The following is a 22,695-nucleotide window of genomic DNA, read 5'->3' on the forward strand; positions in this document are numbered from 1 at the left end:
AATGTGTTTGGATTTAATGAAGTTGTTAATTTCCTTGGAGTAACAGCAGCAGCCGCTCCTGGCTCCTCTGAGTGCATCCCTATTGATATTCTTGATGCTTTTCTTGATCCCATGGTTTCCAGTACCTGGGCCTTTGCTTTGGCTGCTGCCAGTTTTGTCTCCATCTCCAGTTTCTCTTTTTGCATTCTGAGTTGTTCTTGTTGCTTTGTGAATTGCTCCTGTTGCTTTGTGAATTGCTCCTGTTGCATTCTTTGCTGTGCTTCAATCTGATGTTTCTTTTCCAAGGCAGCCATTCCATCAGAGAAGCCTTTTCAGCCTGGGCAATAATGAGAGCAGATGATGTCGATGACGATGCTTTGGATGTGGTGGATTTGCGTGTGGATTTAAATCTAGCTGTATTTGACACACTGTCATCGGGTCCAACATCATCAGAATTGACAACACTCATGTTTTCACTTTCATCAGGAATGTATGTTATTGGTGGTTCATTTCCAACAGTGACATTTTCAACAGTAGTATGCATTTGAGATTCATTTTCAACAGTAGTGTGCATTTGAGATTCATTTTCTTGGGTGACAGGTATGTATGGCTCAGTATCAACAGTTACAGTGACATGTGGAATTGGCTGTTTCACTTCTGATAGCCATTTGTGTACATCATGCATGAAACCCTCATGTCAATGTTAGGTTGAAACCACTGATTCTGCCTCTCGAATTCCTCCGCAGGTATTTGTAAACCCACCAGAGATAAATGATCTGCTCTTGCTTCACCACATAAATGAATTAATTCATCCAAATGACCTTTTACAGCCTCCAAATAGTCATTTGAGTTCATGAGCTCCTTCATTGATTCTCTTACTTTGACAGCCTTTTTAACTGCCTCTTGCCTTTTGATACTTAGCAACCTCCATTTCCAAGCCTTTAGCTGTAAGTTTGACAACTCTTTTTTCCTTTTCAGGTTCAATGTTGCCATCTTGTGGCCGAGCATCTCCATCACCACTAGACATGTTGCTCTTGAATTCACAGCCTCAACTCACCCCAGCAGAGCTGTAGCCTGCAGGTGTGTCCAATCACCTGACAATCAGCATTGGCAGTGAAACAAACAATGTCTGTCCATTTGTGGCTCTTTTGATGTCCTTTGAAGTCCTTATCACTCTTAGTAGACCACGTTCTTACAGAATGTAATGGCAATCCTTCCCTTCAGATTTTGTTGCCCATTACTTCACAGGTGGTGGAAGTGATCATACGCAGCAGTGCACACAGAAATATGAATGATGTATGTCCAGTCGTAGAGCTCAGTTTTGCTGTATTTATTGAAGAGTTGTGCAGTTGAGATGAACATACCAATATAGAGATTATCCTGTTATTTTGTCTGCTGGCTGCATGGTAGGCTGGTAAGAACGGTGTGCTCCCACCATACCCTGTGTCTAGTTCCTCCGAGTCCCTAGTGCCCCTGTGTCACCTTTATAAGTGGTCACCTTCTATGTGCTGTGTTTCTCAAGCCCGCCACCAGGTGGTCAAAAATAATACTGGTAATAATAATACAAATAATGCCTCTCTTCTAATGGCTCCTACAAAAGTAATTATTTTTATTGTGGCTAATGCTGTTCTTTTGAATATAACACACCTGCTGAGTTTATGCAAGGCAAGCATGCCTACAGGGCTATTATAGTGGTTGAACCTGAAGGGTTATGCTTAATTAGGCTTTTACAATGGTGGGATTATATTTCACCAAAAGTTATATAATACTACTACACTATGCACAATCCACTTATGTGGAGCAGAAGTAGGCATAGATAACATTTAGTCATAGAATGAAGTGTTCTTTTTTATTGTTCATCATTATTTGTAGATGTGATTCACTAAGTCTATGGTGCATTTCTTTTCATTTGCAGTAGTTTAGATGTTGTGACATGCACTTTTGCAATGACCACACTTTAACATGGTGTGGTAGATCCTATTGTAATATATTCCTTTTTTCCACTAATAAGAGAAACTGACATGTAACCCATGGCATATATTCTAAGTATAATGCATATACTGTAGACTTAACTCTCCTTGACAGTTTTAACATAACAACCTAAACATAACATGGACAATTGAGTTCCATGCACACGCCCCATTTTGCATGTTGCATTTCATACTCTGTATGGACCCTACAATGATCAGCTCCTAAACATACTGCTCAGTAATCATAAAAACCCAAAACTACATTACAGCAAGGAAAGGTATCAAACACAGAAAGGCACTTTATTGTTAAATCACTACCATCATCTCAAGCTGCAAGTATTTACAGAACATACATGTTTACTTTACAACTTTAGACGTTTGCTTTATAATATTATAGTTCAAAAAACAAAATTACTTTTAGCCTATTTACTGATATCTACAGGCTAAAGAAATGTCAAGCTAAAGAGAGAACATTACTAGATTACTGATTATGGACACTGACCGAAATGTGGATTTGGGTCAATTCTACTCTAAGAAATAGATACAAAGAAAAGGATAACTGTATGCAATGAGTGATGATGGATCCACACCTGGTCTGAGTCAAACTAATTAAACTATGGACAGAATGTGTCAACACACCATTACAATGTGCTTTTCTCTCTACCATCTTATTTATGTGTGATGATAAATATTGTGAGAATAAAGTGATTTAAATGGAAGAATCCTGCATCAGAATCCTCCGTCATCTGTTCCACCCCTACTGTACTAAAGACAAGAACCACACAATCTGCCCAACTCAACTTTTTAACCAAAAAACAAAACCTAAAAATATCACTTACCCCCTAACTTTAAAGCTTAAAAAGCTAGTTTATAACTTGTTTTAAACTAGACAAAGTGATCTTTGTCTAGACAAAGTGAGCACAGGTATTTTGCCAGGTTAGGTAGGTTATTGTTGCCTCTTGGTGGTGCTATAACAGGCCAATGTGAAAAAGCTGGCATTTCTTCCATGGCCTAGTACTGGGAATGTGCTGGGAATGTGCGTGCAAAGTTTCACAGCAATCGCACACTCATGCGTTCATGATTTGAAGGATTTTGTTCAAAATGGACCAATCCTGCAAACTTTGGAAGCCAATGTTAGCCAATCAGGATGGAATGAAAGATTGGACAGATCCATCTTGATCACATGACTTTAAAGATACTGTGTGTACCGATTTGCAGTACACAGTAGTACAGTAGGTAGTTTGCGGTGCTTTACTATACCAATGAAAAGTATCGCTGCCTGAACGCCACATCTCCCCAGGCCATGGCTGGTTCCCACTTGGATGTGCCATAAATCATTTGAGATCTTGGCTCAAATCACAGGTGTTAGAGTCGCACAAAAAGAGGACATAATAAAACATATGAGTTCAGTTGCAGCTTTACAGTAAATGGCACATTAGCGTTTCAATCTAATTATGCTTGGCTTGACTACAAATGCTATTGAGCACCGTCCATGTTGCTCTTAAATTACACCATTATGAATAATACTGGTCTTTGGCTTTGTAGGGCAGATATATTTAAGCTGTGTTTCTTTCATTCTGGGTCTTGACCCAGGTTTAAACCTGGGTCAAGATTCATGTGTGTATAGTGTTCCCAGGTGAAAAGATTTTAAAAACCCTGTGCCTTGCGACTGGTCCAGTTAGATTTGTTTTCTTATATATATTTACATTGTTGACAGTAACGTCCTGCTTCACAGGAAGCTGTCCTCAGTGGAGACATAGGAGAAACCATTGAAAGCATTGTTAGAGCTGGTGCTGGCATTGAACTCGGGCGTCCGGCTCACAGAGTTTGGAACCATCTCTCTGGTGAACTCTGGATCGATGTGCTGAGTGTCTGCTGGACCTTTCTGGAAGACAGGAGAGAGAGACACACACACACGCACGCACACGCGCGCACACACACACACGCACACACACACGCTCACACGCTTGCACGCGCGCACACACACACACACACACACACACACACACACACACACACACACACACACACACACACACACACACACACACACACACACACACACACACACACACACACACACACACACACACACACACACACACACACACACACACACACACACACACACAAAGATTCAGCCTTGTTTATTTTGTGAGTGTGGATTCATTTAGCAGCAGTGATACAACAAACTGGTAGACAGTGGACACTCTGAGACACGAGAAAAATCCAACTTACCACATTTGGGTTGTAAGGAGGAGTGATTCTTTTGTGATAAAGATCATCCCAGTTGATTGGAGAGAAAAAGACGTGGTTCTTTATTTCTAACTGAAAACAAAAGAGCAAAATATAATCATGTCCTATACCACATCCACTTTCTATCTTATCTAGTTACAGCCTCCAAACATATTAATGCGGAAATTTGCTCTTCAGATGTCAAGGTCTCACTTTTCAATGCATTTTGTACACTGTTGTATTTGTATTTATTTATTCAGCACAGTATAAAAACAACACAGTGAACATATAAATATGAAAAGGGTAAGGTGCTAGGCTGAGGCAAAAAAGCCCAAGGGGCTTATACGAGGCCTCTACCTATATAGATTATAATGAAATATTGTACATGAGATATAGAATATCCAGAAAACATGATTGCAGTATATAAAACATAAACAAAACAACAAAACAAAAACACAACAAGAACATGATTAGAATTTTTGGTTATTTACATGATTAGAGAAAAGAATAGATGATACAAAGAAATATAATTAGGTGATCTAATTATAATTAATTAATTAATTATACTGCATGCTCACCTAACTATAGAGCCTACATCATGCAAAAACTAAAGGTTGCATACAATGATGCTTTGCGGTTGCTGTTGAGGCCGGGTAGATAGCAAGATGGCGCCTGTCAAGCGCTTTGAAACTTAATATACAATTTCAAGTGTCGTTTAGAAGAGTCTGACAACTGTGTTAATGTGACTTTAATCAACCCTGTGAAGAGTTCTAATCGGTTCTCTTCCATGATTTGGCGACACTGGCGCAATAGCTTCTACGGACTGTGAGATTATGTGGGCTTATTTATTGATTGTGTATTTGTCTTCTGGTATGTGATATGAACCTAAATTTAATTTAACTGTGGATCCTTTTGGTGGGAGGAGATTTTTGAAGATCTTTGCCTAAAATAGGAACGTCAGGGTTTTCAATATTTAACCAATGAAAAGCAATAACAAGAGCTTGTGACAAAATAATAACTAGATTTGATCCATTGAAACAAGTTATTTTATCCATTTCCTGCAATGGAATATGTACGGCAACTATGCCGCATATGAGACACTCACAAAGTCAGCGATGGCCCCGAGGCGTCTGTGCTGGTCCTTCTGAAGGAGGCCCACGAGGAGAGAACACACAGCATCAGACTTCCCTGGAGGAATGGGCAGAGGCTTGTGGAGGATGCCATCATACATTTCACCAACATCACGGCTGTAGAATGGAGGCTGGAGAGGGAGGTGAAAACATATTATTACCGGTATTTAACACCCTGAGGAAGGTGCAATGCATCACAACTTACAGCCCATACAGTAGGAATGTCCCGAATCTACTTTTTACTTACTTTTACTTTTTACTTTCTTCGTTTCCGATCCGATCCCGATACCTCAATTTCTGTGTTAGCCGATACCGATACCGAATACCGATACCAGTGTCGTGATCTCATGTTGTGTTTATAGCTATATCTCGTGTTGTGTTTATAGCAGATTCCTCACTCAAATGTGCACTTGCAGTTTGGGAAACTCCAAAGCAAATTCCACATATCTCAACATTTTATTTACCTGCCATAGTGTTAACCCCTTACCCCTGTGTCGGATCTGTGGTTAGACTGGCATATATGACCTGTCATATATGACCCGATATGACAAATAAGGGCCATCCGATACTTTTCTCGATACCGATACAGTATCGGGACATCTCTAATCTACAGTACACTGTACTGTTAACATGTACATACATGTTATTGTTACAGACGTAATAGAGCAACAATATACATATTGAATCAAATTTATTTTCTACAAAATATAACATACCAGACTGCATAACATTTCGTAGAGCACAGCTCCCAGACACCACCAATCTACTGTCCTGTCATACGGTTCCTTACGCAGAACCTCTGGAGCCAGGTACTATGAAGAGGGTGGCAAAGGAGAACATGAGAGAAAAAGAAGACATCAAATGAAGGAATAGGTAAATGTGTTAATTATTGACCTTCTAGGGAAAGATCCTGATTACTCAACAATGTGTTAGGTTTGCAGTATTTCAGTACACACAGTTTTTCATAATGGAGACAGTGGCATTTTGTCCTCTGCCTATAGTGGGAATTTTGTAGTACGTTTTGAGTGCAAATTCTCACATAAATCACAAGCTGCGTTCATGATTTCAGGCATTTTGTTCAAAACGGACCAATCCTACAAACTAGCCAAATTGGGATGGAATATGGAAAATGGGACGGATCTGTGTTTATCAGATGACTACAGAGATACTGTGTACCGATTTGTGTGCGTATGGATAAAATGTGTATGAGTAATATATGAAAGAAAATGTGTTTAGCAAAAATCTGCTTTCATGGTGGCGCTGTAACAGGCCGCTCTAGAAAATGTGGGGTAGAGGTTCGGCGTTGGCAAACTTGGCATCCAGGGAGTTTCGTAGCGACCAGGCCAACGGTGCCGGAGATTAGGTGGTAACAAATACACAGACACACAGACAATTTACAATTTAGGCATTAGCAGACGCTCTTAATCCAGAGCGATTTACAGTAAGCAAGAACAAAAAACATGGTAATACAATAACACACGGACGGTCGGACAGGGGGGAAAACATACTACAGTAGTCTTTGCCATGCCTCAAAGAAAATCGTTGGCCTCGATCTCCCATGCACTCGTGCACGTGTGACCCTCAACCCTTAATCAGACTTCAATCTCCAGGTGACCCTAATTACCTACCACCTGGCTGGACCTGTGGTAGCAATTAATGACATCGTGAAATGGCTTTATTTCTAACCTTTTTTCTAAGTTTAGCTCAAAAACAGAGGTGTGTCACAAATCACAGTGTCATGCGAGTGGAGGAACGTGAGCAATGGGAATCAAACGGGTGAATGAAATCAAGATTTATTTATATGGGTCTATCATATATGTCAGGAAGTCATTAAAATGTGATTTTTAGGGACTTTATCTTTACATTTTTGGCATGTCCTCATTATGACCATGTGTATGCTTTCTTAAGAGGCAGAGGCACGACTTGCCACTAGCATTTTCATTTTCTTAGTTTTTATATTATGTTTTGGGAAGAAAATATATTGTTTCCAAACTGTTGGTGTTTCTATGTGATGCATGGCTCTTACGTATGAGATGTTTGGTGAAGCCAAAGACATTATGATATGTCTGTGTTATGTATGGTGTCATTTCCTCACCTCTGGGGTCCCACAGAAAGTCGAGGTTGTGGTCTCTGGCTCCACACCTTCTTTGCACAGTCCAAAGTCTGTCAAAACAATATGGCCCTGCAAAATATATAAATATAAGTGCTTTCACATACTTACATACATACAAATTATGCAGACATACAACAGTATGCTTATGTTCCAGATAAACAGATTTGTCCAAATATGTTTTAGCAAAATATTTTATCTATGGCAAACTTACTTGTGAGTCTAAGAGAATGTTCTCTGGTTTCAGATCTCTGCAATAGACAAAATAACAGGGTTAATAAGACAAAAAAGTACATTTTAGTTTGTCAATAACAGTTGTGAAATCTTTGTTTATTCTGTTTGGTTGTATATTGACTCAAAATGTGTGTGCATGTTTGACCTGTAAACGATGTTAAGCGAATGGAGGTAGCCGATGGCGCTGGCTACCTCAGCAGAGTAGAACCTCGCTCTGGGCTCTGAGAAACACCTCTCTCTTTGGAGGTGGAAGAACAACTGGAAGATATAAGGAGTGACAGAGAGAAAGAGAATAGACATGAAGGTGTGGAAAAGAAGCCAGTGATGGAGAGACAGGGCAAAGTGACAGCATGACGATGACCAAAGAGACCATGAGAAGGAAAGAAGAGCAAGAGGGAAGCTAATTAAAATAGTACAATAGCACAATGACAACATTGTTTTTAAGGCCAACCCAGAAGTTACCTCCATCATGGGTTTCTACCACAGATTTTATGCATTAGATTGGATTTTAGATAATTGAAGAAAATACACCCTGTAGCAAACTTATTATAGGCTTATATGATATCCACACATTAAGTTCAACAAGATCATCTCCACAAACCAACACACTTTTCATGATTTCTGAACCACACATCATCATCATCATTTTTCGACCGCAGTCGAGATCATGGATTCCACAATGCTACACCAGACTTCCCGGTCCTTCATTGCCACCCCCAGTTCCTGCCTACTGAAGCACCGGTCCTTCATTGCCACCCCCAGTTCCTGCCTACTGAAGCATGTGTCCCTAGCGATTGGTCCACTGGCACCAATTCAGCGTAGCCACTGTTAATCATGTCTGTGAGGAAAGATTGCCGTATATTAGATTAGTCGAAGGGTGGATCTTCCAAGACAGATTTTGCGCTCTCATTAGAAGGCGGTGCCATCCAAATGATTCTCTTGTTTCTTTGAAAGTGTCCATGTCTCGGAGCCATAGAGTAGAATCTGCTCAACGGTCGTCCTAAATATTTTTACTTACCACACAGGAAATTACTATAGGTTTAATGATGCACTTCAGAATTAATTGTTGAAGAGTGGGTGTAGGCAAAATAGAAAATCTGGCAGGAGAACCCATTGCGAACTCACTACACACTGTACTACAGTGTGTAGTGACTGTGACTGTGGTACTCTATTACCAGTGTTGCATTGGACAATGTTAATCAGCACGTCACTTAACCCTGACGCTACAGGAGTTATCAGGTCACCCGATGGGCTTATTCAGGCTTATTCCTATGTTAAGCCTTTGTAAACTTTGTTTCTTGGTGTGAAATTAAGGTTGGTTTTAATCGATGCGTGTGTTTAATCGATGCGTGTGCGTGTGTGTGTCGTGTGTGTGTGTGTGTGTGCGCTCCTAAACAATCTTAGGGTGGACGGCGTGATGCTGCGTGCAATAAATGTAACAATTCAAAGCCTTGTATATGGTTGTGCAGTAAAAGTAGTACAACAGGGCCTCTATGGTTGGAAACAAGCCACTAGTGGGGTAATATTGGTAACAAGCCAATGCAGCTTGGCTGATTGAACATAAAGGATTACTTATTAGGAACATTGTTACAGTCCAGCCTGCTGTGTCCTACCACAGCTGAACTACAGGAAAGCACATTGCATGTGAATAGGCTGAATACATAACAGAAAGCAACTGAGAGAGCCAAATCAGGAGTCTCAGCCATAGTTCACTTCAATCCAGAACAGGATGAAACTACATTTGAACATGCTTTATTCAAATCATTTAAAATACGCTAGCCTGCATGTCAAAGTACACTGGCACACACTTCGAGAGACACACTGGCAAGACATCTGAAATGAAGGCCTCTCTCCAGTACTATCGATTATCAGGTCTGATAAATATATTAACTCAGGTGGGGAGGTTATATAATCAATGACAATTAAAAGGATCAATACATGTATTTTAACAAAAATAACTAATAAACTAATCAACTACTTCCTTCTCTAGCAGTGTGTTTTCTGTCCCTCTATTGCTAAGCATTCGTTTAAATTTAGTTGAGGAATGAAATGGGGTGAGTGAATGTGTTTTGGGATTAAGATCTCCTTTATTGCTTAGAGATTATCTCAGACGTGTTACTTTTGGAAGGACTTATTGTTCCACTCAGCAACAACTTAATTACCTCCATGGTAATATAAAAGTTAATAATTTAGATATCCTGTTTGATTTGACTAAATCCAAGTGGTGTGTGTGTGTGTGTGTGTGTGTGTGTGTGTGTGTGTGTGTGTGTGTGTGTGTGTGTGTGTGTGTGTGTGTGTGTGTGTGTGTGTGTGTGTACGTGCGTGCGCATGCGCGTCTATTGAACTCTACTGTTATCTTCCTATGTCAGATTCAGGCACAGATGATGTGTGTGCACTGCTGTACCTCTCCTCCGTTAACGTAGTCGAGGACAAAGTAAAGCTTCTCTGGGGTCTGGAATGAGTAATGGAGTCCCACCAGGAATGGGTGCTGCAGACTCTTCAACAGCACGTTCCTCTCTGCCATTATGTTCTTTTGCTACAGGGGGAGAAGGAGTGGTTGATCAGCACAAAGTCATATTCAGAGTGATCATTTAAATCTAACCACTTTAAGACCTATATTCCAAAAATAGAAGATGTTATTTATTTTGTCTATGTCATCAGACCTTTCATTTTTTAAATTGCGTTATTGTTATTGATTTTTTTTAACATTCCTCAAAACCTTGAAACGTTCTCCTATAATATTAATTACATAATGTTAGTAAGTCCTGGGGGGGGGGGGGGAGCATAATGAGATGACCCATATTTACTTTTTTACAGAATCAAGCCGTGTAGGTACACAAGTGAATCCTCCTAAACAGGTCATTGACTGCAGGAGCTTGTCCTCAATTCCTCTCTTTTCACTTTGAATGCCAAAGTAGAAGAGAGGCAGAGGTAGAATGGCTTGGCCAGGCACCAAATCCCTAAGTCCACCGTTATCATCGAGTATAATACTCTTTGACCTTTAGAGAACTAATCACAGACGATGCAGAACGGAAGAAAGAAAAGGCAGATAAATATGGAGTGAGAGGGAGGGTGTTACAGGGAGAAAGAGTCGTCTAAGAGATGTAGACAAGGAGGGAGAAGGAGATAGGTCGGATGGAGAGCTACTGACGAAGGTGCTGCAAGAACAGTGGAAAGACAAGACCAACAAGTATAGAACATTTAAGAGATTAAGGATCATAAGGAAGCTGATGAGAAGAAGGGAGATGTACAGGAATGAAGAAAGGAGGAGGCAAAGCATTATTATTACTTCAGAGGATGTACGGTGAACGAAAATAAACCACATCTGTTTCTCCCTGTGTCATCACATGATTACCACCATCAGGTTAGGGCGAGCAGACAAGGAACAATTACATTTTCATCTGGTAGCAGGTAGTCAGACCTGACAGAAAGACTTCAGGGATATGAATGAATCGTGTTTAATGTTGCACACAGCTGTATGGAACTATCCCACTTCATTGTGTTTTGCCTCTTTATATTATGGTATGAATTTACACTTACATAATTTCTCTCTCTCTTTTTCTTAATCAATTTAGGGTTGTTTGCGTTCCACTTCCATTTTTATTAATTTATTTAATTATCATCATTATTATTATTATTAATGGGTATTTACAGGCGTAGACAATTCTAGTTCATGAAAAGCAGCATTTTGACCAGAAAGCATTATTCAGGGCATTATAGTAGTCGACTGTTCTAACATTTACATCTAACAAACGGCATGAGACAGAAATGTGCAAAATGACACACGTACCTGTCAAGAGTAAAAGCACAGAGAGGATGATAGTCAAATAACACTTCAACTTGAGTTGACCCATGATCCAATACCACTCTCTCTACACTGTTGGCATACTGCCCGATCTCAAACAGGAGAAAGCACTTCCAATTAAAGGCCTGATTTGACAGCAGATTAGAGGATTTGATTCCAAGTGTTTGTGGTTCAGTCAGGTACTCCACAAAGGTGTTAAATGTATGGGGATAACTTGCTGTTTTCTACATACAGTACATTGTTGCAGCTTATTTTCATGGAGTTGTACAGTTTGAGTACAAAGATCAGAACAAGTTGTAGATTAGATTAGATTGTGATCATAACCATAATATCTGTCACTTTCTACAGGCAGCGCTATTGCTTTACTGCAGCGACACAGGAATATAATACACACACACACACACACCAATGAGTTATTAATTTCAGTGCCTTGTATTATGCTGAATTAATTGTGCAAATTCGCAGATCCCAGATTTGTCACATCCTTGCCATTTTTCATATCCACTATAACATTTGAATTATTCAGCTACTCAGAACCACTTAAATCTATGCACATTGCACATCCAATGATGCACAACCTGTTTCTGTAACATTAACGTTGTGCTCACCAAGGCAAATAATTCTTTCCATGACCTCTTGAGGATCTGAAAATAACTTAGTATTTTGCACTTATGAGCGTTTTTTGAATGCACTATATCAAGTTACTGACTCTATATGAACTGTTAGGGTCTATCTACTGTAGGACCCTAACCCTAACAGCTCATACAGAGTCAGTATCTTGCATAAAAACTATTCCCTGGGCTTATGGTTATAATAGGTGGGACTTATTATTGAAAGCTCCGTCTGCAAGCATGATTAGTATACTTTGCTTCTGAAAGAAATGAAGATTGGAGGCAAAGAGAGAAGAGAAGAGAAGAGAAGAGAAGAGAAGAGAAGAGAAGAGAAGAGAAGAGAAGAGAAGAGAAGAGAAGAGAAGAGAAGAGAAGAGAAGAGAAGAGAAGAGAAGAGAAGAGAAGAGAAGAGAAGAGAAGAGAAGAGAAGAGAAGAGAAGAGAAGAGAAGAGAAGAGGATTTGAAAATGGAGTAGCATAACCCACCTCTTTTTTCTTCAGGATAACTTTCTTCTGCAGGACTTTCACGGCATAGAATTTTTTGTCGGCTTTATGTTTGGCAAGCAGGACCTGCATGGAAGCATGTTACCAGTTTGTTTAGTACACACTCAGAACCACCACTTTGTCACACCATTATCTAGATGTTACATCAAATCCCTATGTGAACACACGCACGCACGCACGCACGCACGCACGCACGCACGCACGCACACACACACACACACACACACACACACACACACACACACACACACACACACACACACACACACACACACACACACACACACACACACACACACACACACACACACACACACACACACAGCTATGTGATCTGTGGAAAAGGATGATACTGAGAAATCTGAGATCTTTGTTGATAGAAATAAAACATGAAAACAGGTATATCTTGATGATAAAAGATACTTCTTATTTAGAGATACAAATCTGCAGAGTGGAGCAAGGGATGTTATGGGAAGTACAACGACATGAGTTGTCAGGATTGTCTCTTCGTGTGGCCCGCTGTCATGTCATTTCCTAATATTTTGCCATTCCATCCTCTGACGTCAAGGTAACCCAAGCAGATCTGAGCGGACTCTAAAGTTAATGATTTATGAAGTAGCATGGCTCATTTGGACCAGACAGTCGTCTCTCTCCATCTGACCCTGTCTACAGTGTCTACTATCTGTTCGTCTGTCTGTCCAATTCAATCCAAAGGAGCTTTATTGGCATGAGAAAACGTACGTTTACATTGCCAAAGCAAAAGCGGAACAAGACAAAATCAAGATAAAACAATGTATGTACAAATACAGATTGAATATAAATTGGAATAAAATAAAGGTGTAAACAGAGCTGTGTTATTAACTATAAAAAGATTGTGCATTTTCTAGCTTTATACTTCAGGCCTGAAGAAGGTCAGTAGACCAAAAGCTTGCCAAATAAATTGATTGTGCGCAGATCTGAGTGTGCGAAGCTTCCAATTTCTTTTTTCTCATGTTCCCTTTGTGGCTCCAGCACCTCTCTTAAGTTCTTTCAGCGGATGAGCGGTGGTTCTTTTTCTATTTTTGTCTAGCTTTATACTTTTAAAAGTTGACAGCAGTATTTCAATGTTTTTGCATTCACTTAGTATAAAATACATTAGCGACAAGTAGCAGCAATTTATTCAAATGTAATTGAATTAAAGTTAGTTGCTCTGTTTATATAAAATAGTATTTCTATGTGCCGAGGTCATTTGCTGCAAACAGTGTAGGGTATAAACAGTGTACACACAATGATTTGTATTCCTGAGTGCTTGTATTCCATTTGACATCAAGCTTCTTCTGTCACAGCAGCTCACAAATCTTGCTGCTGTTTGCACATTGTCTCTGATATCTTGGTACAGTGGGCAGGCGCTTAGGAAGTGTACCTCGTTTTGTGTGCAGTGGGTGCATAGTCTGTCTTCTCTTGGGAGCCAGGTCTGCCTATGGCGGCCTTTCTCATTCGCAAGACTGTGTTCACTGAGTCTATATTAAGTTAATGTTTTCCATAGTTTTGGATCAGTTACAGTGCTCAAGTATTCTGCTACTGTGTATTCTCTGTTTAGAGCTAAATAGCATTCCATTTTGTTCTGGTTTTGGGTAGATCTTTTCCAGTGTGAATAACGTATTTTTCATGTCACTACGCCTTTAAGCCTCATTTGACGGTGCCATTAACCAGAAATAGGTGATACACAAGCTTGTAGATTGGTTATTTTCAGCAAGTGACACCATCGTAAAACAGAGTATAAATTAAGCATTAGCAACAGCTCCGCTATCGCTTTCCCTGTCTCAGCACATCCATTTGTGCTTCTATTTTTGACGTCAGCTACCTGCCTCATACACAACACATAGCTATCGCTTTTCTCTATCTCTCTTTCCATGTGTCTGTGGCCCTGTTTATGCATGCAATATGTGTACTATATACTCTAAACTTCCATTTTACAGCCATTAAGTTGCAAAAAACCTTCAAAAATATATATATATATTCTCGTTCTAAATGTTCCTACAATGTACTGTATGTCTATAGCTGTTATTTGTACTGTATGTCTCTCTCCTTACCTTCCCAAATGTTCCTTTTCCAATGACAGCCAAGAAGTCAAAGTCAGTGGGCTTGGCACTGAAAAGATAAATATGCATTACACATTATTACACATACAGTACGTACAAAGTGTACATGTATGCATACATGTGTATTTTGTCGTTACAAATTAAGTGCTTAAATGCATAGTTGAAAATAAAGGAAATCCCCACACCAGTAGATGCCCCAGTTTTAAAAATGCATTGGTGGTAAAGTTCCTTAACAATGCATTTGTCATCATCGACAATAATCCCTCGCCGTGGGACCATTCCCCGTTAAGTGTGGACAAATCAACCTCTGGTTACGATTGGATACTAAAGTGACACGAGACACAGTATGTACAGTATTTGTTGAATAAAAAGCAGAGTTACTGACTGTGGATTGGCTGAAGGTCCCAGGTTGACCTCATCACCAGAGGTGGAGGATGATGAACGAAGCTGAGGATACACATGGAGGTCAAACGGGGAAGCATTCATTAATTAAGTGAAACTGACTATAGGGACATTATAACAATGACATAAACAATAGATATATATTTTTGTAATGATTTATTCTGTATACATATAACTGTACACAGTAGAATGCTCAGTGCTAATGTAAGAGGTACGTACCAGAGTTGAATTACGACAGCATATTTTACTTTGTATAAATGCATACTTTATTCTATATGAAATATATAATAATAATAATATAATCTATACGACTTTTATACTTGTCACATTTAGCATCCCTAGTTGATTTAAACAATGCCATTAATGTAGGAAGAAGATGGCCTACAGCCCTACACAGTAAAATACTCTCATCTCATTAATTTACCCTTTTGTAACTCTGCCAGTGACAAATGTCATGAAATTGTCAGTTTGAGTCCGGTTGCATTTGTTTTTCTTTTGTTTTGTTTTTAGAGTTAGTTTTAGTTGAGAGTTAGAGTTAGTTGAACATTTCTGGTACCAGGTAGGTCTCGTATCATTGCACATAGACCAGGAATTACAGTACCAGGTAGGTCTCGTATCATGGCACATAGACCAGGAATTACAGGCTGGAATTATGTTCTTATCCCAAATGAATTACAGGAGTGAGATCAGAGTAAGCAGGGTAAGCATGAACCTTTAATCGACAAACACAAAATATAAATGCACCGTTTACCAAATAGAAATCTCTGTTGATTTCGTTGACTTAAACTATGACGAAAGATGTTGCTCGACTACACTTTTTTCACTGAGGAAAACTAAATTAAAAACTAGACTAAAATGTTATTGGGAGTAGTGGAGAAGAAATCCAGTAAAACTAAAAGACATATCTTTGTTTTGGTGTTGCGTCCTGCTACGACTTTCAGCATGCATCCTAGTGTAAAATCAGGCATTATAACGCCATCAAGGTCCGCCAAAATACTTTTTAGTCGACAAAATCAACTGTAGATTTCAACTAAAATGATAATTAGTCGACTAAAAGTTAAACATTTCAGATGACATAAATGTGACTAAAACTAAATTTTATTTTAATCAAAAGACTATGACTAAATTAGCTGTCAAAATTGTAAGAGATGCCACTCACATTACTGTGTGCCATGGTTATGGTCCATACCGTGCCCACTACCAACACTACATCAGTGTCTCATAGATCTGTCAGAGAAGAGAAGAGATATTCACCCAAACTGTAAAGAAAACTCTTGTGAGAGAAATAAGCCAACCCACCTCCAAAAACAAGTGAAATCTCGCGAGAGAAATAAGCCAAATCTCATCTCGAAAAACAAGCCAAAACAAGCCCAAATACTGTATATGCTCACACCCACACACATATATCCCTGTCTGTGTTCACCGCGGCATCATAGAATATTAGCATTTCACATGTATGTGTGGGGGAGGGAGTTATTTTTTAACAACACGCTTCATTGGTAGCATATTGAGGGAGGTATGTATGCGAGTGTGTGTGTGTGCGTGCACACAGATATTCATGAGAGGGCTGAATGTCACTGACAAGCCAGCAGACTGTCTGTCACTCAATGTGATTCAAACTCTGCCAAACCTACGGAGAATGATAGTAGATCATTCTCAAAAAACGCATCAAAGAAAAAACGCAACTTGCAACACGCAAGTCTCAGAAAAACCCAAGCCCAAAGTCGCGGTAAATACGGTAAGTGGACTTGGCAACCCTGTTCAAAATATGCTGCTGGTCCCCCTATGCCAACATGATGTAGACTAGAGGAACTGGTAGTTCTGGTTTGGAACACTTTAGCAGGAACATTAGCTGCAGTGTGGACATTGTGTGTGTGTGTGTCTGTGTGTGTGTGTGTGTGTGTGTGTGTGTGTGTGTGTGTGTGTGTGTGTGTGTGTGTGTGTGTGTGTGTGTGTGTGTTTTGGGGTGAGGGTCCTGTATCAGTGGTCAGGTTTACATTGAAAATATTCTTTTGCCATTCTAGCACCCATCAACATGTGCAGGAAGTAGTCACACACACGCACGCACGGACGCACGCGCACACACACACACACACACACACACACACACACACACACACACACACACACACACACACACACACACACACACACACACACACACACACACACACACACACACACACACACACACACACAAGAAGATCCGTTGACACTTTACTTAAAGGTCGGGTCTATATTGCATTATAATCACATTTATAATGCATCATATTCATAATGCACTTATAAGGCACTAGCTATGAATGTTTATAATCATGTGACAACTTATAACAACGTTTAGATTTTAGAAGGTATTATAAGTGCTGATCATAATGCATTATAAGTTAGTTAGGTATAAAGTGTGTTATAAATTATTATGCATTATTATAAACATTTATGTTTCATAACGAGTGTTATGAAGCAGTATAAGTGCATTATAATGCTTTATGTAATGCATTATTTATAGACCCGACGTTAATATAAAGTCTTACCGAAGATCCTTTCATTTTAATTCTATAGTAGGTCTGCACATCCACTTACTATACAAGCAGAGGCATCAAAACAGTACAGTAGGTGAGATGAATCTGGAAAGATCATACCCACACACTGCCACTTGCATGTTCAAGATACGTTTCACAAACATGTTTAGGTCGTGTAGACTTCCCTGTGTGATTCACACAGGCTGACAATATCACTAAAGTTACAGACAACCAATCAGAACCAATGTGTGGTCATCAAAGCATCAAAATTCTAAATGACACACGAGGATCACAGCAGAAGAGAGTAAATGGTGCCTTTATCCAACGTTACACAAGTATCAAGAGCAGCACCACCAGACTCTTGAACAGTTTCTATTTGTCGACAATTAAGGATTTCTAGTGGCGTTTCTCCATCGGTTTTCCGAAAAACGCGTCCAATGTGAAACCAACTATAGACTGCTGAACAAGAACTAGGTCTGGTGGCACTGCACAGACTGAACTGAATTTGTCTCTTGTTTTAGTAGAGACTCCTTTATATATACACGTAGACTACATCAACTATTATTTATTTTTTGTATACATATTGTATCATGTAGATTAGTTTATGTACTAAGCACTTTATGTTTTTCTCTCTATCTTTTAATTGCAATGATGAGCCTGCACCACCAAGAATTCCACCCATGTTACTTGTAATATGATGTGACAATAAAGATTGATTCTGATTCTAGATTGTTCAGTTCACCCATTCACACACACACACACACACACACACACACACACACACACACACACACACACACACACACACACACACACACACACCGATGGGCCATGGCGGAGGAAATAACCATGCAAGGCACCAACCTGCTCATGGGGAGCAATTAGGGGTTCAGCGTCTTGCTCAAGGACACTGGAGCCCGGGATTGAACTGGCTCAACCTCCTGAGCCACTGCCGCACATGATATGAGGATTGCAGCAGAATAAGTGACAGAAAAGAGTGATGGAGAGTGATGGTGCCTTCAGGTAAAGGAAAAAGATACAAAGATGCAAAGCTACACAGCGTATTTGTAGCTTTGTATCTTTGTAGCTGAAGTTGAAACCAACGTACAACGTTTTAATAACTTTGTAGCTTTGAAGCTTTTGCAGCAAACAAACGTCGGATGTATCTTTGTATCTATATGTTGCTGGCTTCCACTGAAAATGAATGGTAGACTGTATCTTTGCATCTGCCGTGTGAACGCAGCATAACCCATGACATGAGGTTTACAGCACTAGAGATAGTGACACATGACATGAGGGTTTTAGGACCCTCTCGACAACAAGATACTGTATCTCAAAGGGTTATAGTACTATTCCTAAAAAATGCACTGAAGGTTACAGCAGAAGAGGGTGACACATGACTTACTAGTGTGTACGTGACACATGACATGAGGGTTACAACTAACAGCACTAGAGAGTGACAATTGACAAATGACATGGGGGTTACAGCACTAGAGAGATTGAGTGCTGTAACCCTCATAAGAAGTATTCGCCTGTGCAGCAGAGTGACATGGTTAATTACAGTACTAGAGAGTGATACATGACATGAGGGTTTTAGGGCCCTCTCGAAAACGAGATACTGTATGTATCTCAATGGGTCATTCCTAAATTAATAAATTAATTTCAATGAAGATTACAGCAGAAAGAGGGTGACATGACATGAGGGTTACGATAGGTAGAGAGAGACATGGGGGTCATAGCAGAATACGATATGCTATGAATGAACAGTGTACCAAACCGTGGAATAATAAATTAATGCCCCTTCAATATAGATAGATAGTTAGATATTAGATAGATAGATAGATAGATAGATAGATAGATAGATAGATAGATAGATAGATAGATAGATAGATAGATAGATAGATAGATAGATAGATAGATAGATAGATAGATAGATTAACAGGTTTTACCACAATGACAACCCCTTTTCATATACCAGCTTAATCTCTGTCAATGTGTTTTCAGAAAGCCTAAGCTATACACGCCCCAAAATGTATGGTGTCCTATATTAGTCACTGCTTATAGATTATATAAGGAGATATGCCTTGTCTTAATGACTTCTGGTGGAGTATAAGGGTACAGTACAGTACATGTAGTACATACACCATACAGGTACAGCAGTAGACCTATAATAGCACGCACGCGCACACACACACACACACACACACACACACACACACACACACACACACACACACACTCGTGGCATTTACAACACAATGTTTTAGCTCCTGTGAAGCTGTGAAATTAAATTTTCTTCCGAGAACTGTATTCAATAGTAGGTATTCAATCAATCAACAGGGTTAATGTCAGAGCCTGCACATGTGTCCAGTGCATGTTCTGTATCAACAACCGCGTTTTTCTATATTTCGCTCAACAAAGCAAAACAAAAAAGTTATCTCACCTGTCGCAAGTTCAATGAGCGGTATTAAACAGTTCACAGCAGCTTAGAGTTCATTCAGTCTCAATGAGAATATTCACTTTCTTCTCCTGTATCGTAGTGAGTGGACGTCGCTGATTTGTGGACAATTACAAAGACACCACGGCACGAATAACTTTAGTGAGAAAAGTGTGAAGACTGAAGAGAAAACTTAGAGAAAGCTGACTCTGGCCACTTGTCTTGGAGAACTCTATTGGTAGAGGACGTTAGCCTACGTCAGGAGCGGTGAATCATTGATAACCAAGGATAACAGGGAACACCAAAAGGGGCGGTGAAGCAGGTAAATTCACTGTTTCCCAAACAGTGGGTCGGGACCGATGTGTGGGTCACGGAACAAATTTATGGGTAGGCCTACAAATAATTTCATAAATTGTAAAACAACAAACAAACTAATCTAAATAATTCTAAAGAAAAGATACAAATAATAAATAAATATATATTGTGATCTTTGTAGTTTGTAGATCTTCTATTTTCACTAGCCCGTGTCCATAGCCTTACATGCTCTTGGACCAGAGCTATATTTTCACTGTTTGGGTCCTGTCCCGGGCAATTGTCAAATCTCTCTTTTTGGGTGTTGATCAGAAAAGTTTGGGAAGCAAATTAATCCAACATTATAATATTATACATCATAATACGGCTTGCCTTCGCAATAAAAGTGGTAGTACATTTAATTTAAAACAATAATCTATATATTTAATTTAAATCTGAAGTGTGGCCTCATATCAAAGGATGAAAAGGAAGAACCAAAGCTACTGCCTCAGGACTGTTACTTGTTGTGTCAAACATTTACCAAACAAACAATCAAGAGGACACTTTCATTCTTGGATGGGCATGGTTGGGTCTTATAGGTTATCAGTGGAGTGTGTTGCTAGTACAGCGTGTGAAGTGGAATAACAAGATAAGCAGTCAATGGAGAAGGGCGTGCAAAAGTTGTCACCACTACAGTCAACTGTTGACGACAATAATAGGCGATAGGGGGATGTGATATAAGCAGAGTAAACCAGAGTGGTTTATAGTCAATATTAGGCCTACAATACATCATGGGTGATCACTGATGCAGCACGTGCTTGAACATGCCACGCAGACCCGAAAACAAACACACACTGTCTCACACACACACACACACACACACACACACCAAAGAGGCTCTAAAACACACAAAACATCTTTGGACATTTATTAATATGGATGAATGAAGTTCATGACCAAAAAAATTCCGGACACATTCTTACACACAAATCCCACCAGAGACACAAAAGAAAGTGATAATCAATATTCTAAGAGCCCTTAAAACACTCCATTAAAAACTTCTTTCATCTTTAGTTTATATCAAACACGTACAATTTTTCTGAGCTTTGTAAACTTTCTGAAACTTTAAATATAGTTTTGAAACAGTATTTCTGACTATGTCATGTTTAACTTAGAGCTAAGCCAATGTTTATAGTGCTAAGATGTGGCCATTTGCACTGTCTAGCGACCATGGGGAACTTTAGTGTGTAAAATCCACCTGGATCACACAATTGTGCTGAAACATTAATGCAACATGTTATTTTCTCCTATTACGAATAACGAATTACAAAATAGTAATAATTTAAGAACGTTTGCATTTAGAGACATATCAACTCAAAAGATTGTGTCACTTTAATGCTATTCTGTCACTTAGACTTAAACACAGGATAAGCCTTACCATTTCAGCTCGTCCATCTCTGCACTTGTAGTTTAATTACACAGTAACAAAATATAATATCTGGAAAACTATGGGCTATGGTTAGTTCCAAATTTCCAACAAATAATTCTGCACTGAGCAATAGAGACTGGGTATTGGCTTTCTCTCCACTTCAGTAGTTTTCAACCAGCGGATAAAAAATAAATAAATGAACCAGTGTTCATATTAGTTTTCGAGGTGTAGCCACTTCCAACAAGTTCACCAGTCAAAGGTGACTTGGGCCTGTTGGTATCAACAGAGCCAGCTGTATCAACGAATCTGATACATTGTATTGTGTTGCTGGGTAACAACTTACAGTACTTTGATAAGAAAAATAGTAGCTGTAGCGTAAAGTGTTAAACAGAACCTCTTTCTCGACATTTCTTATTGCACAAACTGTGAAGCTGTACTGAGCTCCACCAGCCAATTTATACTTGATTGCACGATCGTATCGCTTGGCAAATAGCGGGTATTAGTGAGCCACACAGTTGTACAACCAAGCATACATTAGACCTAATCTCCTCCTAGTCTTTTTCCTGTCGTCCTCAGTCACATCTTTCCCTACATTTTCTCCAGCTCTCCACTAATATGAAACACCTCGTTCAGCCGCACCCCCCACTATGTTCACATCTCTCCAGATATTCCTTTCCATAGCTACCCTACATGCAAAAGATCACACCTCTGTGAAGTGAGGGGCGCTCTTATCATCATGCATCACATTCCGTGCTCAGCCAATCAAATCATCACAAATGTCATTCCAGCCGATCACTTTTGGTGTCTTCACTTTTCTGACCTCACTTTTATCTTCAATATGTACTTTGCCGAGCCAATCAAATCATCGCTATGGGGTGATCAGCCAATGTTTGTGTTCAGACCCACAAAGTTGGGCATAGGAGGGGCTAGCGCCCCTCAAAAATAGGATACGTTGGCCT

The 22,695-nt window shown here is 39.6% G+C and overlaps 1 protein-coding gene across 1 annotated transcript; it reads right to left on the bottom strand.

The window, feature by feature from the left end:
* Positions 1-1,955: 1,955 nt before the first annotated feature.
* Positions 1,956-20,225, bottom strand: sgk2a (serum/glucocorticoid regulated kinase 2a). Its single transcript, XM_080763420.1, has 13 exons — positions 20,023-20,225; positions 16,220-16,287; positions 15,044-15,105; positions 14,650-14,707; positions 12,560-12,643; positions 10,063-10,194; positions 7,804-7,916; positions 7,639-7,675; positions 7,410-7,496; positions 6,031-6,126; positions 5,290-5,445; positions 4,188-4,277; positions 1,956-3,834 (listed from the first exon to the last, which is right to left on the bottom strand). Exons 2-13 carry the CDS (start codon positions 16,232-16,234, stop codon positions 3,679-3,681), a joined length of 1,086 nt encoding a protein of 361 aa, XP_080619546.1. The 5' UTR covers positions 16,235-16,287; positions 20,023-20,225; the 3' UTR covers positions 1,956-3,678.
* Positions 20,226-22,695: the final 2,470 nt, after the last annotated feature.

The sequence above is a fragment of the Protomyctophum bolini genome, assembly GCF_963924005.1.
Source record: "Protomyctophum bolini genome assembly, chromosome: 5".
Taxonomy (NCBI): domain Eukaryota; kingdom Metazoa; phylum Chordata; class Actinopteri; order Myctophiformes; family Myctophidae; genus Protomyctophum; species Protomyctophum bolini.

Bases quoted from the DNA above. Each gene is read 5' to 3' on its own strand.
- sgk2a (XM_080763420.1), bottom strand. The intron at 7,917-10,062 runs GTACAGCAGTGC...TATATCTTCCAG, and splicing joins ACTACGTTAACGGAGGAGAG to TTGTTCTTCCACCTCCAAAG. The intron at 7,676-7,803 runs GTCAAACATGCA...TGTCTATTGCAG, and splicing joins TCGCTTAACATCGTTTACAG to AGATCTGAAACCAGAGAACA.